Genomic DNA, 15184 nt, shown 5'->3' with positions numbered 1-15184 from the left:
CGAGCTCGCCGCTGGACGCTGACGCTCGCGCGAGGCGGCGGGCGAGCTCGCCTTCTCCACCTCCCCGGCGGCGTCGCCTCGGCGCAGATAGCAGGCCAGCAGCGCAGCGCCGAGCGCCGAGCACGAGCAGGTTTGGTTTGGTGGCGCGCCTTTACTGCCGGCCGCCCAGCCCAGCGACACCCCCAGGCAGGCAGGGGGGAGGAGGATTTAATTGCCTCCGCCAGCCTCGCTCCCTCGCGTCGGATGCCGCCGGCCCCGGAGGTGGCGTCGCGCGGGCTGTTGAGGAGGAGAAGGCCGCGGCGGCGCCGGGGAAGCGGTGCTCGCGCTCAAGCCGCGCGCCGCGCCGCGGTCGGGGTGCTCGCGCTCCCTCGCCAACCTGCGGGACGTGATCCACGGGAGCAAGCGCCACCCGGGGCAGCCGCCCAGCTGCAGCCCGCGCTCCATCGGCAGCAGCGAGTTCCTCAATCCCATCGCGCACGAGGTCGTGCTCAGCACCAACTCCCGCTGCGAGCTCAAGATCACCGGCTTCGGCGGCTGCAGGGGGCTCGGCGCCGTCGGGACCGCCGCCGCGCACGACGCCGACGGCGCCGTCGTGTCGTCGTTCGTCGGCACGCTCCGCCCGGGCACCCCGGGCCCCGCGTGGGCCGGCCACGGCCTCCCCTACATCGGCAACGGGAGAAGAACAGAGGAAGAAAGAAGAAGAAAGGATCCGTGTGTCGCTTACATGTGGGCCCCACACGTCAGGAGGCCACGCCAGCGTCCAGCGTGGCGAAACCGCTCAGCAAAACAGCCCGAGAGGGTTAAGTGTGCACGGTACTTAGTTGGAGTGTTAGATATCCGGTTTTGTAAGTTTTGTATTTGGACGGTTCAAGTGGGGTGGGGGGGGGGGGGGGGGGGTTGTTATGGACACCAATCCAATCCGGTGGCAATTCCTGCGCTCTGCCTGCACGCATCGGGAAAAAGAGGCGGCTACCAGGAAAGCGGAGGGTAGACGGCGGCGGAAGGAGGGAGCAAAAGAAGAGCGGCAAATCTGAGAGAGATCAGAGCCTCGAGGGCTGAGAGTCGGCAGAGAGCGCCGAGCATGGAGAGCTCGATCTCGAGTACTGAGCTGAATTGCATCAGCCTGGCGGACCCGGACATCCAGAAATCGGTCGCGCTCCTCAAGCAGGTCCGGGGTTCTTTGTTGATTATTATCTTGATTATCGCAATTTTAGTCAACAGGTGTACGAATAGCGTAAAACTTGAAACTTTCTTTCTCGAGACCTACGATCAAACAGCTAAATCTTTCACCTTTTTTTACTCTGTCCGTACATAAAGGCAATTTCAAACTTTTATTACGGCATGTTGGTAGGATTTTGTTTATTTTAGTGAGGGAGGTAGGAATCTGCTTGTTATAGTTCTTTGCTTTTCGTAAGGAGGTTAATAGAATTGAGTTGTTGTTACCTGTCAGTGAACAAGTTAAGCAAAAAAATGGACTTCCCTCCAATATATATTATACTATTTGAAGTATCATTAGTTAACTGTTGCTTTCACTTCGTACATTATCTAATTGTGCCTTTAAATCTTCTACACTGAAACTAAGATTCGTTAAAGATTGTGCTGACGAGAATGATCTGCCATCTTGCAATTTGTTTACTCTATTGGTCTGTCAGCAAAAAAGGCAACACCTTTGCTTCTGAAGGATTTGCACTACTTGGTTCTCTTTATTTGGAGCATGTCTTCAGTTAAAATCCCTGACTATACCAAGACGGCATCTTACCCCTACGGCACAATCTTTATAAAATGCATTTTACCATTTTTTGCATGTTGCTTTGAATTGGTAAAGAGTGAAACAGTGATATATGACATGCATCAGCTTGAAATGTCATTCCCAGTTTTCTGTTCTAGATTTTCGTATGGTTATTTCTTGATCCATAATTTGTTCAGTTGTTGCCCCTTTACTGTCTGTAATTTAGTTTTCGGTGATTGGGACACTGAAATCCGGTCTGCATGATTTATGATTGACATATGTGTGAAGAACTTATTTGCTTTCTTAACAAGTTACAGTTTGCATTTTTAGCATCTGAGCGCTAAGTGTTGTATGTCTCTGCTGGTTCTGTTTCTTCTAATAGGCTAATAGCTCCATGTAAAACAAATTCCTAAAAAGAATGATATCGTTTGGTAGGCATGCCTGGATTCAGGCTTCTTCTATGTTGTGGATCATGGGATAAGCGAAGAGTTCATGGATGAAGTTTTTGCCCAGAGCAAGAAATTCTTTGACCTTCCCCACATTGAGAAAATGAAGCTTCTCCGAGACAAGAAGAACCGCGGGTATACACCCATGCTTGATGAAATTCTTGATCCAGAAAATCAAGTGAACGGTAAGTTATTCAAGCTCCACAATGTTGCTGCACATAAATTTACTTTTCATGGTGTATATACATGTTAGAGACTCGCTACACTGCTAGTGATGAAAATCTTGATTTGTTATATCAGTACTAATTTCAAAAGGATAGGACTGAAAAAAAAACTCTGTAGAGGCCACTGCATTGAGAAATCACTCTTTAATCTGGATGCCCTTCGTTTACGTACTGTACCATATTCAGTTATTTTCCACATTATTACCATAAGCACTGATCTGTTTCAGGTGACTACAAGGAAGGATATTATATAGGTGTTGAGGTACCTGCAGATAGTCCAGAAGCAAACAAACCATTTTGTGGTCCAAATCAGTGGCCTGCTGAAGGTGTAGCCCCCCCCCCCCCCTCCTCTTTTTTTTTAAGATACCATTGACAAAATTGAATGATTCTTGATACGATGGTTTAGTGTATGCATGAAACTTGGTGACACAGTACACAGCTGTAGATTAGTGCAACTCTTCTATGCTGGTCTTCTGCCACATAAATTCTTTAGTCCTTCTCTGCTCGTTTTAAGTCATATGTTTCCATTAATGTTTAATTTGTTGATTGCCACAGCATTGCATTGTTTTTACCTGTTTTACATATACTTTCACTATCGCCCTTTCAGAAGTATTGCCAAAATGGAGGGAGGTGATGGAGCAATATCACAGGGAGGCATTGTGAGTTCATTGTGCCTTGACTTCAGAAATAACACTTTGTACAGAAGCACGTCAATATATTAGTCAGTTCTAAATTTAACAAAGTTAATAATGATGATCCATGAGGTTGCAAATCTGCTCATATCTGGACCATAGAAGTATGGTAATGAAGTTTAGTTTCTTGGATCAGGGATTTTACAGTTCTCATTTCAGGAGAGTAGCAAAATCAGTTGCAAGGATCATTGCTCTTGCTCTGGACCTAGATGTGGACTTCTTTGATAGACCTGAAATGCTTGCCAAGCCTATAGCCACTTTAAGGCTCCTACACTATGAAGGTGGACAAAAGACAGGTCATGTCTTCATGTCAAATGGTATTTGTCCCCAAGGAACATAACGAAATTCGGTTGTTTATGTTCTTTTCATCATCAGGTCGAGTGTCAAATCCTGCAAAGGGTGTCTATGGAGCAGGAGCGCATTCAGATTATGGCCTAATAACTCTCCTTGCAACCGATGATGTAGTTGGACTTCAAGTAATACAACTTACCACAATATTATTCTTATGTTTTTCGTGGCTTTGCTTTGACTTGGATTTGCCCTCTGAACCCTGCAGATATGTAAGGACAGGAATGCTCAGCCTCAAGTATGGGAATATGTAGCTCCGGTGAAAGGGTAAATGTATCTTATCCGATTACCCTATGCACGTGTCACTATGAGCGATGTGTTTGGAAAGTAAACACATGAAATTCATCCTGAGAATTATAACCCATAACGTGTTTAACCTTTATTTACAGAGGATTCATCGTCAATCTTGGTGATATGCTCGAAAGGTGGAGTAACTGCATTTTCAGGTAGGCAAACCTATCTCTAGCAAAGTGGCAAGATCGTACTTCTTATTGGCATCTATGCTATTATTACTTATTGTTGGGACTTGGGAGAGCTAAACAGTGTTGCTTCCACACCAAGCTGTCAATTTGAAAAAGGCATTAGCTGATGGACATTTTTCTCATGCTCTTCTTATTACTGTTTTCTTATGGTGCATAACAATTGTTTCTCGCATGTGTAGGTCAACCTTGCATCGAGTAGTCCTCGATGGGCGAGAACGCTACTCAGTAAGTTAGTGCTGTAAATCTATCAAAATAATGAACTCCTATCAAGCTGAAACTAATTAAATGAAAAGGTCAGATTGTTTTTTTTTCTAGAACACGCAGGAGAGCTGTGTATCTTTGTATTAAGAGATTGGTTTAGTCATTCATAATGTAACCTACAAGTCTCTTTGCAAAATGAAAAGGAAAAAGAAAAAAAATACATTTGTCCTTAAGTTCTTTCTCTTTCATCAGTTGTCCTGAGCCCAAGCATGTCTGGTGTATGCCCTAAATTAGATGATCTTAATCACGGTCATTTCCCTTGTCTGGAACAGATAGTCTACTTTGTGGAACCAAGCCACGACTGCGTAGTCGAGTGCCTGCCAACCTGCAAATCTGAAACGAATCCTCCAAAGTAAGCTCTAGCTCCTTTTTTTTTTCTTGAGGGAAACTCTAGCTCCTTCTGATGGTTAGGAGTTAGCCATCTGGAACACATTCTCTGATGAGGCTATGTCAACTCTGAAGCCCCATGTGGTTTAAAATGTTGCAATCCTCATTGCCTGGTTCAGGTTCCCTCCAATCACCTGCTCTGCCTACCTGACCCAGCGCTACAAGGACACTCATGCAGATCTGAGCTCTTACAGCGACGGCAAGGCCTGAAGGATGCCCTACTCTTTTTTTGTCACTACTTACTGATGTTTCAGTTTCAGCCATCCAATGTTTACGTGTAACCTTCATAACACAGTAGTGTGGAGGATGGCACTTTGTGTGTACTAATACCATTACCAGTGTGTATCACGGTATCAGTATAAGCATAGCAGTTTTGTGGATGCCGTTCTCTATGTACCATGAAGGGAAGAGCCAAGAAGGGACTTCTCTGTTCTCGTGTATAGTGTTTGCTGTTCAGAAGTTCCCGAGCTTATCCTTAGTCGCTGTTGTGGAGGACCCTTTGCTTTTTTGGCAATAGCTTTCGACGTGATGGCCGTAAGCATCGGGATAATTCTCGTGTCGGGACCGTTACGGATGGTTCGGTGCACCTAGGGACCGTTACGTGGTGCGGCATATGCCAAAACTTTGAGAGGTGCGTGATGTCAGGTTATCTGCTGTGTCATGATCTTGGTTGGAATCAGCTTTATCCAACAAAAATGGCGTGAAGACGCTCCCCTCTGGGAAGAAATGGGCACTACCTTTATCCAGCAAAAATGGCTCGACGATGCTCCCCTCCAGAAAGAAATGCATTTTCATGACGTGCTACATATACAAACTGTCAAAGAAATGCAAATAATACGATTGGTTCTAGTGATCGGCGTTCAGCATATAATACGATTGGTGTTCAGATCATCATACAAATCGCAAGTTGGAACAAGTTGTCAAAAAAGAGCGACGCTGGGCCCTGCACTTTTATCACGGTTTTCCACAGAACACAAGGGTAGATTATACAGATGTGATATTTGCTGAGAAATGTAGCTTATTTTGTAAGGGAAAAAAAGGCAGATGTCTTCTGGTGCAGTGTATGAACGCAATCAAACTATTTTAGTCAAGAAAGAGTTTTAGATTTTTCCCCCCTTTTAAAAAAGAAAAGAAAAATGTACAATTCAGCTGCAGGCCGCGTACTTTCATCAGGCCCAGTAACACGTTACTTGCTACAGGCCCAAAACATGGCCCTTCTCGTCGTCCGTCCAGACCCACCAACGGGCCGGCCCTTTTCAGACGGCCACACTGATCTGAGTCGGAATTAATATCCAAGCAGGACTCGAATTGCGTCGCTAACTTGCCTCAACCTGAAAAATCCGCCGGAACCCGTCCTCCTACTCGAGTTTCCAGTATTTGTGTCTTTGGCCGAGCTGCACCCGAACTGCACCGCTGCGTCCTAATCGGCCAGCGGCCAGTCCGTGCCACGGCATCCCCGATTTCCCGCCCAGACCACCGGGTCACCGGCTCCCTGCACGCACGGATGGGAGCAACGGCGGCCCCTCGCAAGGTGCGGCCGCGATTGAAGGCCATAGCTGTCATTGAAGAGAGGAAGCAACGATCGAAGGCCATCCCTGTGATAGGAGAGGAGCAGCGATCGAGAGAGAGAGAACGAGCGAGCAGAAACGGAAAAAATATAGAGAATAATGATTTGTCTTTTAATAACTAAGTGTAGCGATTGAGAGAGACTAATAAACCTTTAGTTGTCCAAAAAATTAGATAAAACACATAATGTATCATATTTTTATAATCATATTAGCATTATAAAAAAAACTCTAAAGAGGAAGCCTTGCGGCAACCGGCTGCGAAACCCCCCTCGAACCCTAGGTTTTGCCAGTGTGAGGAGTTTCCACCCTATCATGTTATATTAGCATTATAGTATAATAACTAGTCAAGTTGGCGCGCTACGCGTGCCTATACAAAAAACGTGGGCCTAAAATATTAATAGAAAAATATTATCTGTTACTATGTTCGAAGTAACATCATATTGATGTATTGAGTTAGATCTAAAAATTATAGTGGAGCGGCATAGTAGTTTTGTGTCTGAGAGCGCGCCAATCTCAAGCATTGTAGTATAGAGGTACATGTAATTTTTCCTTAGGAATTTTTTTTTGTCAGTAGGTATAGTTTAATTATTTTAGTAGGAAAAAATAAGATTAAAAATGAATGAACAGTTTAATTATATTTTGTGGGTTTACGGAGGGAAATCAAAACCCAAGAAGTAGTACAACTACCACATATAAATGTAGTATACAAAGTTTAGTTATTACTTTTGTATGTAGGAAGTAGTTAAATATATTTTGTATTATCAAATAATGGAAGAAAAATATATTTTTTAAGATAAAAACTAACTTAATAGAATCGTGGGCCCCACATGGGTCCCGCCTGAATAGTACATGGGTCCCACGTGGGTCCCGCCTGAATAATATGTGGGCCCCACATGGGCCCCGCCTGAATAGTATGTGGGTCCCACGTGAATAGTATGTGGGACCCGCATAAACAGTGCCCCGGGCACCACGTGAGCCACGACTCATGAGCGCGCGCCGATTCTTGGCCCTTTAGTATATGTACTCAATACATATATATTAATTTTGACTGTAGCAATGTATGGGCATATTGCTATTTATTATTAGCCTAATTACACATCTCATTGTAATCTCTATCTTGTATAGTATGCAGCGATTAGCTTTGTGTGTTGTTGTGTACACGTATGACTTTGCAGTTGATGAGCGAGACGATTCGGGATCAAAGCTACAGAATCCATCGTTAAGCTCATGATGGCTCGCCGGGAAAGAACACTAAGGAAGTCCAATAGCAAAGTGGTAGAATATTTTTTTTTAACTGGCGGCAGAAGGTTGCCAAATTTTAATTAGAAGTAAAGAGAAAAAAATACATGTATATACAAACATATAGACAACCAAAGTAGTAGAACAATAGCTTTACATGTAGTGTTCTCTCCCTGTTGTTTCATTTTGTAATAATATCGCTAATATTTGTTCACCTCTAATGCCATAGAATATTTTTTCCAAAATCTACATCAGTCTTTTTTTACCAGAGAAACCTTAAAAGCAAGTACTTTTCAAGGCAAAGTGGCAAATAACTATTCGTTGCCGTCTGCATGTTTGACTATTCATAACCAGAATATATCAGGTGCAAAACTAATTTTTTCTGTGCAAACAATACAAACTTCAATCTGGATCGCGGAATCAACATCGAAGGGACATGGGGACTTATATCCCGATCGGCTGATCTTAGTCCTCGTCCTCGATGGGCTTGAGATACTCGTCCATCTCGGGGACCAAGCCGGCCGGCGGCAGATATTTTTTGGCGACTCTAGCATAGTGTTCCTTGAGCTCTATCTCTAGATCGTACTTGTGGAGCTTGCCTGCCCGGCAGTACGTTTTCCACATCCTCTTCCGTTATGTCGTACACCTTCAAGTCGTCGATGGCCACCAGACACCGTGCATTCTCCTCGATGCAGATGCTCTGTTCCTGTTTACGAGCGACAAGAAGTAGCAAAAGCAGAGGCTACTGCACACGTACAGGCAGACGCGCGAGTGACATGCCTTGTCTCCGATGCCGAGGCAGCCCACCATGCAGAGCTGCCTCGTTGGGTACGTGCGCCACACGGTCATATGAAGCTTCCTAAGGTATCTCCATGGACAGTGGAGCTGTGAGTCAGGCCATCGCTCTGAAAATCCGTTTCAAAATAAGTTAGCACTGGACGGAAATTACACGTGAGGGATGTCTTCGTGCCAAATCTCCAAACCTAACTCGCGGCCGGGCCACACAGAGTAGAGCAGTATAGAGCACCACATGTTTAGGAAATTGCAGAACACAAGCGCTCGCCATGCATTGCCAATCACGAGCCATGGATATTATGGAAATCTCCACAATCATTGTGCTCGACATTTCGACCTTCATGATGTTTTTTTGGAGCCCTTGGGTTGGGCCAAGATTTCTTTCGTCTCCGCGACGGCGTGGCAGCACCGGCGTGGGCACCCCCTCTGATAGTGAGGCTGCCCGCGTTGATAGTGAGCACGGCCGGTGCGGCGTTCCGCCTCGCCGGCTTGATGAGCAGCGGGAATCTCTTCCCCACCCTGTCCTTTATGGTGCTGCTCGGGATGTTCGTTCTCCCACCTGTCTTGTGGCAGACGCAAAGTTTAAACTTAAAGGGGATGGTTCTTTCTCCTCATCTCCACTCATTTCTTCTCTTTTTCTTCATTTTTTTAACTTTTCTTCTCATCTTTCTCCTTTGATTCCAATGCAGGTTTTGGGCAATAGGGGGGCTTAGCCCCCCCCCCCCCCCCCCTAAATCTGCCCTTGCCTGATGAGGAAAATGCCATGGCTACTGAAGCGGGAGAGTAAGTGATCACTTCCACACGATGTGTTTACTTACCATCCACCTTTTGAATTTGACAATGTCACAATGCGTGATGTGCAGGGCTAGAACTGAAGCATAAAATCTCCGAGGTTGATGAGGTGGTGCTCTCTGCAGCTTGATCTTGAGTCTGCTGCCGTCTGTTCTTCCCAAGCGAGCCCGTGTGTTACTTGCCTTGGTGACTCCCCCTTAGGAGCTCTGCTTTTCTTTTCGTAAACTTTATATCAGTGAATCTTATGTTTGTTCTGTGATGTGGTATTGTGGTGCTGTCCCGTGTTGAATGTTAAGCAAATCTCTCAACAATCTATCTTGCATTGTGCGTTCTCATCGCTGTGACACCCCTGTTTTTAAAAAAAGAAGAACAGGAAATCCATCCCAGCCCAAGCCATCTCTCTCACTCTTTTTTCTCTCCTCTGCATGGTCCAAACTCTCTTTTCTCCTTCCCCCCTTTCTTTCTTGTGCTCGGCCCATCTCGCTCACACCGGACGATCCACCCCCTCCCCCTCCACCCCCACCCCCCACGCCCTTCTCTCTCTCACACACACCCTCTCTCTCTCTCACCTAAAGCTGACAGGCCGGACCCACTCATCAGTTCCTCCTTCTACCTCCAGCTGCCCGCCTGCCCACCCCACCGCAGAGCCCGCCACCAGTCGTTCCCCTCTGCCCTCGCCTGCTCACCTCCCTCCTTCACTACGCCCTCCTCTGCTCACCTCCCTCCTCACGGTTTCCCACAGAATGCAAGAGTAGATTATACAAATGTGATATTTTCTGAGATATGTAACTTATTTTGTATAAAGGGGAAAGCCCGGCCCTAGGCCAGTGTGGGCGGGGTGACCGCTGCGGGCCCTCAAAAGTCAGGGGCCTCATATATAAGTACATATATTAAGGTTAGGTTTTTAAAAACTCCAGTCCAATAAAACCCAAATATGAAAATAGCCTAAGCAGACCTAAATGGAGGGCGAAGCCCACTTCCCGCAATTCCTCGAGGCCACCAAATTGCAGTTCCAAATTACGTATAGGAAGACCAATCCCTCGCACATCCTATACATCTTCCGAAAGATTTTTTCTTCCCCACCTTTCAGTGTTTGAGATTCATGCAAACTATCTCATCCATTGGATCTTCTCAACCCTAACTTTCTTTCTCCTCCGCCTCCTTCCTCACCATGCGCGCCGCCGCCGCCCGAGCCTGCGTCGTCGCGAGCGCCCGCTGGTGGTGGAAGGAGCCCGCGGGCGACGAGCGGGAACACGGGGTCGGCGGCGGCCGCCGCCGCGGCAGCCCGCTGGTGGTGGAAAGAGCCCGCAGGTGCGACGACCAGCATCCCGACATCACCGGCGGCGGCCTGGCGCGAGGCCGCGGGGCCCAGAGCCCGCCCTGCCTGCCGCGCAACACGCGCTGCTGCTCGCCGCTGCATCTGCTGCTGCACACTGCTGCTACTCACCGCCGCTGCTGCTTGTTGCTGCTGCATGCTGCGATTGCTGCTGCCCGCCGCCGCCTCGCTGTTGCGAGGCTGCTGCCCGAGCGCGCCGCGCAGCCGCCGGAGTCAGAGAAGATGAAGGAAGATGTTGTGTTCAACATTTTTAAAATATCAATTCAATATTTTTCAATTGTTGAATCAAAATATTAGTTCAACATTTTTTCAATAAATGAATTTTATTGGGCTTTATAGATAACTTGCTTAACTATCTTCCACAAGATGTATAGTAGTCCCCGAATCCTTTGGCAGCTCGATTCCCCTGTTCGCCGACTCGCCGTTCGCCTAATCTGGAAGACCAATCGTCGCTCCTCCTTGCTCAGGAGCGATTCACGGTACATCTCTCGCTCGGGAGCGATTCACGGGTACGGCGTGCACTGCTCATCTGCAGGCGCTCTGAGCGGTGGAGCAACTCCCGTTGCCGCACGCCGAAAAGGCGTTCGGAGCGGTGGAGCAGCTCCCGTCGCCGCACGCCAAAAAGGCTACCTCGCTGCTCAAATTGGTGCGCTGGGCCATCTTTTCTTCAGCTCACTAGATGGTGGGGGTCTTGATGGATGTGTCCCCAGCAGGCAGGGACAAGGTGTAACGTATAGCTGGAAAAAAAAATGAAGGACTGGGATAGGCCGATAGGGTCATGGACTTCTCCCGACTGTAGCCATCTCCTCGGATTCGCTGCAGCCCCTCCCTTCCGGCCTTCCCGTCCGAGCAGATCGCACGCCGCGTGGGGCCGCGGCCCAGCTGCTCCCTCCTCTCTCTGCTCCACGGCGACGTGTAGCTCCCCCCTACAGGCGTGCGCCCCCTCCCTCTCCATCTCATCGGAGAAGTTGGCGGAGGTCGTGCCATCCCGTCGGCGTCTACCGGCCCTCGCCCCAGTCCTGCGCCGGTCGCCGAGATAGGTACCTTCCCTCCCTCCACGAGCTCCCCCCCTTCCACTGGCTGTTCCATCTCGCCTCAAGCCCAAACCCTAGCAACAGCTTTGTTTTGCCCCCTCTGGTTCCTCTGCCTTCCCAGACTGGAGCTCCGCGTCTTTTTTCTTCTTCCGTTCCTCTCTCCTGCCCTGTGGTGTCCTGATTTCCAATTTTGCCTTTTGCATAATCTGCTGCTGTTTTGGTCTTTGCCTTGGCCTAATCTGCAAGGTTTCGATGTGGCTGCCTGTAGGTACCACGAAGGCATCAGGCGATCTGGGAGGGTAAGGGTTAGATAGAACCAGCCGGATTGAAGCCTTTCAAGGTGGGTTCATCTCATCTTCTTTGATCCTGTTTTTTTTCATCCAGATGCTGTAGCCCTTTACTGAGCATGATTAGGATGTATTTCTCTTTGTTTGGTTTGCAGATTCAGCTGAGCAGTGGAGAAAAAAAATGACCCCTTAATGAATCAGGTTCTTTTTTTCTCCTTCAATCAATTTGTATTATCTATTTTTCCTTTTCATTTTTTGACCCTTGCAGATGCTCTATTCCTTAGTTATGTTATGGTGGTTTTATATGTTTGAGTCATTTTTAGTTGCGGCCTGCAAAGTAGTTGTTCGGTTTATAAGCTTATGATTAGGCTACCTTACTCAGTGGGTTTGAAAATTTTGCTCTTAAATAAAAATCAAAGTTGCTATCTATAGCACAATTATCTGGATAACCCAACTTAACAGGTCAGTAGCTAGAGTTTGCCATGAAACTCTGCTTATTTTAGCATCGCAGATTTGGTATTATAAAGAGACAGTAACCATATTTTTGCAAAAGGTAGAGAGACTGATAGATACAGCTAGGCTACTCTTTATGTGAAGTATATTCAGTAGGGTTCGATATAGTTATTCTGTTTTTTGTTGCTTACTATTTTTTCCCACTTGCAGTATACCATTGGCCTGTAATTAGTCTTGCCCATACCTGTTTCTAGATGATTCTAAATTCGAACATGTATATATATGTATGTAATGTAGCCTTTTTCATTTAAACACATAAAGGGTGTAAGAGCATATGAGCTCTTGTATCTAAAAAAATTATTTAAGATAACCTTTTAATAAAAAATGAGGTTGATGTCTATAACATAGCTACCAGGTAGGCAGCTTACTCAAAGCTCATAGCCAAACCTTTACCTCATGTACCAAATTTGTTTAGAATCAGTTGCATACGCACTAGGAAAGGAAAGGTAAGTAGGCATCAGCTAAAAATGCACAATCAGGTTGATGTGATTTAGCAAAATAATTAGGAGTAGGAGTGTTTGGGGATCTTATAATAGTTGCATAAAAGTGTTTGCTCTTAAGTTTACGAAAGATATCTTGGTTAACATGAAAAGGAGTGTTGCTTCACATTAATTGTCTAGAATATGTGTTCCTAGAATTTGGTATGTCTCAGATAAGTTCTTTTGCTTTAACTTGAGATGCTTTTTTTGCTCTACCTGAACTGCACTTATATATTGTCTTTATTCCTATTGCAAGGAGAAGAGTTTCTGCCTGCTGTTGCCTAAATCTTCAGGTGGCTGCTGTCTTGGCATTGCAAAGGTGAATTCTTGATACTTACAATAGAGTGGTGAACAACCTTCCATAGCTAATGAATCATCATTTGCACAAAAAAGAACAAGCGAGTAAAAAGTAGCGACAAATAAATTTCTGTAACAAAACCTAAGTAATTTAATACTTGTTAATTGATTAAATTTTACAAAAAAGGTGGTAAGTCCTTGATGGACTTTCCTACAGAAGCTGCGACCTCCAACAAATGACATCGACTTGATCGGATACGCTTTAAAAAAACGTGGCGTTCGCTCCAATTTTCAAGTGGTGAATGCCTATGTCATGATTTTCTTGGCAGAGTATTTTTCTCAAGCCTGGTAAAGCTATTTTTTTGTTATCTTATTGGTATGTATAGCTATTTTTTTGTTATCTTATTGGTATGTATAGCTGATGCTGGTCCACTAGCAACCCTCCCTTTTGATAAAAGATATATCAAAGCATTAAAAGCTTTGCATCACAACAGATGTAAAGTGGCCTTTCACACTGCAAAGAAGACAATTTCCGGTACGAATATGTTATGCAATGACAAGAAAAAAAAAGTCAAGGACATACCTTATCAAAGGTTGCCCTTTACCTAAAAAATCATGTGTTTATCCATGGCCAGCTTTATGTTGTTGTCTCAAGATGTACATCTAGAAGTGGCCTTAAAGTCTTGATTAAAAATGATGATGGCTCATGCGTCTCAGAAACTCGAAATATGGTCTATAGAGAAGTCCTTGATGGTGCTAATGCAGCATCAGCTTAGGGCTTATGGACAATATCTTTTGGAATGTACATAATTTTGATCGATTTTTTAGAGCTATATCTATTGATCAGTCCTGCTGCTTATGATGTATTTTAACCTAAGGTGTTCCTTTTCTTAGTCTAATGAACTTTAGAAGCTATGGTAAATTTTAATTTCTTTTGGAAATTGAATTAAACTTGTACCTTTTTACTTTCCTTACAGATGGGAGATGTGCTGATTTCAAGTCTCATGACCGGTGATTGCAATGATAGCATATGTGTATGTGCTTCAAGGTTTTGGGAATTTTATGGTCTGAGTGATGAGACAAAGTATATGTGTATGCTGAATTTCTTCTACATGCAATATATTCGGCTGATTTATAACCTGATGCTCGGTATTAATTAACTCTCTTTTAGATACTTTTATGGTTGCAAATTGTTTTGTTTCCTACTTACTCTTTAATATATTAATATATTAGTACTCGCTTGTATTTGGATTAGCATTTTGAGCTACCTACTAAAATGTTCGGTAGCTACTAATTCTGATCCTCAATTGTAATATATGGTTTGACTGAACATATCGGCTGCACATGCCATTCAATCAAGAATACTGCCGCCGTTGTTAAGATATTTGCATGAAACAATTGTTGTGTGTTTGTGTCATTGCTTTACTGGGTTCCTAATCTCTGAAGAGATAGGTTTTATTTGTCTACTTACAATATGCATACAATCTTTATTGCTACTATGTTCAGTTGCCACATTTCTATATTTCTATCTGAAATCCTATATCATTTTTATTTGGAATAAAAAAACTGATGATAGAGCGCGCAACGCGCGCATTATGTTCTAGTCTTCATTGAAAAGTTGGTGACGTGCACGTGCCCTACGCTGGTAGCCCACAAGATGGTGGTACTACTGATGCATTGGGAGCCGTTGGCAAAAGGAGATGCTGCAAACAGAGGAGGTAGCTTCCAAGCTGCTTTTCAGGGCTTCGCGATGTCTGAGCGCTTTCTTTTGAAGAAGCTTTCAGCGTCGTGTTGCTGCACTTGAAAGATGCTAGTTGTACTATAATCGGATCGGAATTTTGATAGGAAAAGGGGCCTTTGACAGCGCGTCCGATTGTTCTATCTCACTTGACGTCAGCGTTTCCGATTGTGAAAAAGAAAAGGCAGGAAAGAAATCTCGTAGAGTCAACACAGTACATGGTAGGATAAGAAAGCTCTGCCGCTTTCACGTTATTATTACTACTAGGTAATTATGTCCATGCGTTGTTACGGACAAAGTTGGTATAAATATCAGATACGTATTAGTGCTCGTGTGTTAATTTGTAGGGATCTACATGATCGAGTAGTGGACGGAGTGGTCGGTCCGACTCGCATACAAGATGGACTAAAGCCCACCTGTCAATAACACAGGCAAACCAAACCAAAAATTTAGATGAAAATTTTACTCGCTTTAGTAATAGATATAAATAAAAGAGAAGGGTGTATGGAGTTGGATTCTATTCCTGGTACTGCTTAG

The 15184-nt window shown here is 45.1% G+C and overlaps 1 protein-coding gene and 1 long non-coding RNA gene across 5 annotated transcripts; both read left to right on the top strand.

Annotated features, from left to right (window-relative positions):
* The first annotated feature begins 882 nt into the window (after window positions 1-882).
* LOC120705742 (2-oxoglutarate-Fe(II) type oxidoreductase hxnY-like) lies at window positions 883-5028 on the top strand. Of its 3 annotated transcripts, none has more exons than XM_039990241.1 (11): window positions 883-1168; window positions 2165-2360; window positions 2627-2725; window positions 3007-3058; window positions 3251-3372; window positions 3467-3567; window positions 3648-3706; window positions 3829-3885; window positions 4101-4146; window positions 4455-4534; window positions 4689-5028. In XM_039990241.1, exons 1-11 carry the CDS (start codon window positions 1082-1084, stop codon window positions 4777-4779), a joined length of 990 nt encoding a protein of 329 aa, XP_039846175.1. In that variant the 5' UTR covers window positions 883-1081; the 3' UTR covers window positions 4780-5028. The 3 variants fall into 3 exon arrangements, with proteins under 3 accessions (XP_039846175.1, XP_039846174.1, XP_039846176.1); XM_039990240.1 differs by having other exon boundaries at window positions 906-1168; window positions 3251-3387; XM_039990242.1 differs by having other exon boundaries at window positions 906-1168; window positions 3251-3387; window positions 4101-4150.
* A 6032-nt stretch (window positions 5029-11060) lies between these two features.
* LOC120705741 lies at window positions 11061-14307 on the top strand. 2 transcript variants are annotated; one of them, XR_005688047.1, is made up of 5 exons: window positions 11061-11339; window positions 11602-11673; window positions 11776-11821; window positions 12875-12931; window positions 13887-14307. It is a non-coding gene; the product is annotated as an uncharacterized LOC120705741 (long non-coding RNA). The 2 variants fall into 2 exon arrangements; XR_005688046.1 differs by having other exon boundaries at window positions 11064-11339; window positions 12869-12931.
* Window positions 14308-15184: the final 877 nt, after the last annotated feature.

Source organism: Panicum virgatum, chromosome 5K (genome assembly GCF_016808335.1).
Source record: "Panicum virgatum strain AP13 chromosome 5K, P.virgatum_v5, whole genome shotgun sequence".
NCBI classification, from domain to species: Eukaryota; Viridiplantae; Streptophyta; class Magnoliopsida; order Poales; family Poaceae; genus Panicum; species Panicum virgatum.
This window is presented reverse-complemented; position numbering and strand designations above follow the sequence as displayed.

Coding starts and splice junctions, on each gene's coding strand:
- LOC120705742 (XM_039990240.1), top strand. CDS start 1,082: ATGGAGAGCTCGATCTCGAGTACTGAGCTGAATTGCATCAGCCTGGCG. Junction 2,361..2,626: donor TCCAGAAAATCAAGTGAACG/GTAAGTTATTCA, acceptor GATCTGTTTCAG/GTGACTACAAGGAAGGATAT. Junction 2,726..3,006: donor AAATCAGTGGCCTGCTGAAG/GTGTAGCCCCCC, acceptor TCGCCCTTTCAG/AAGTATTGCCAAAATGGAGG.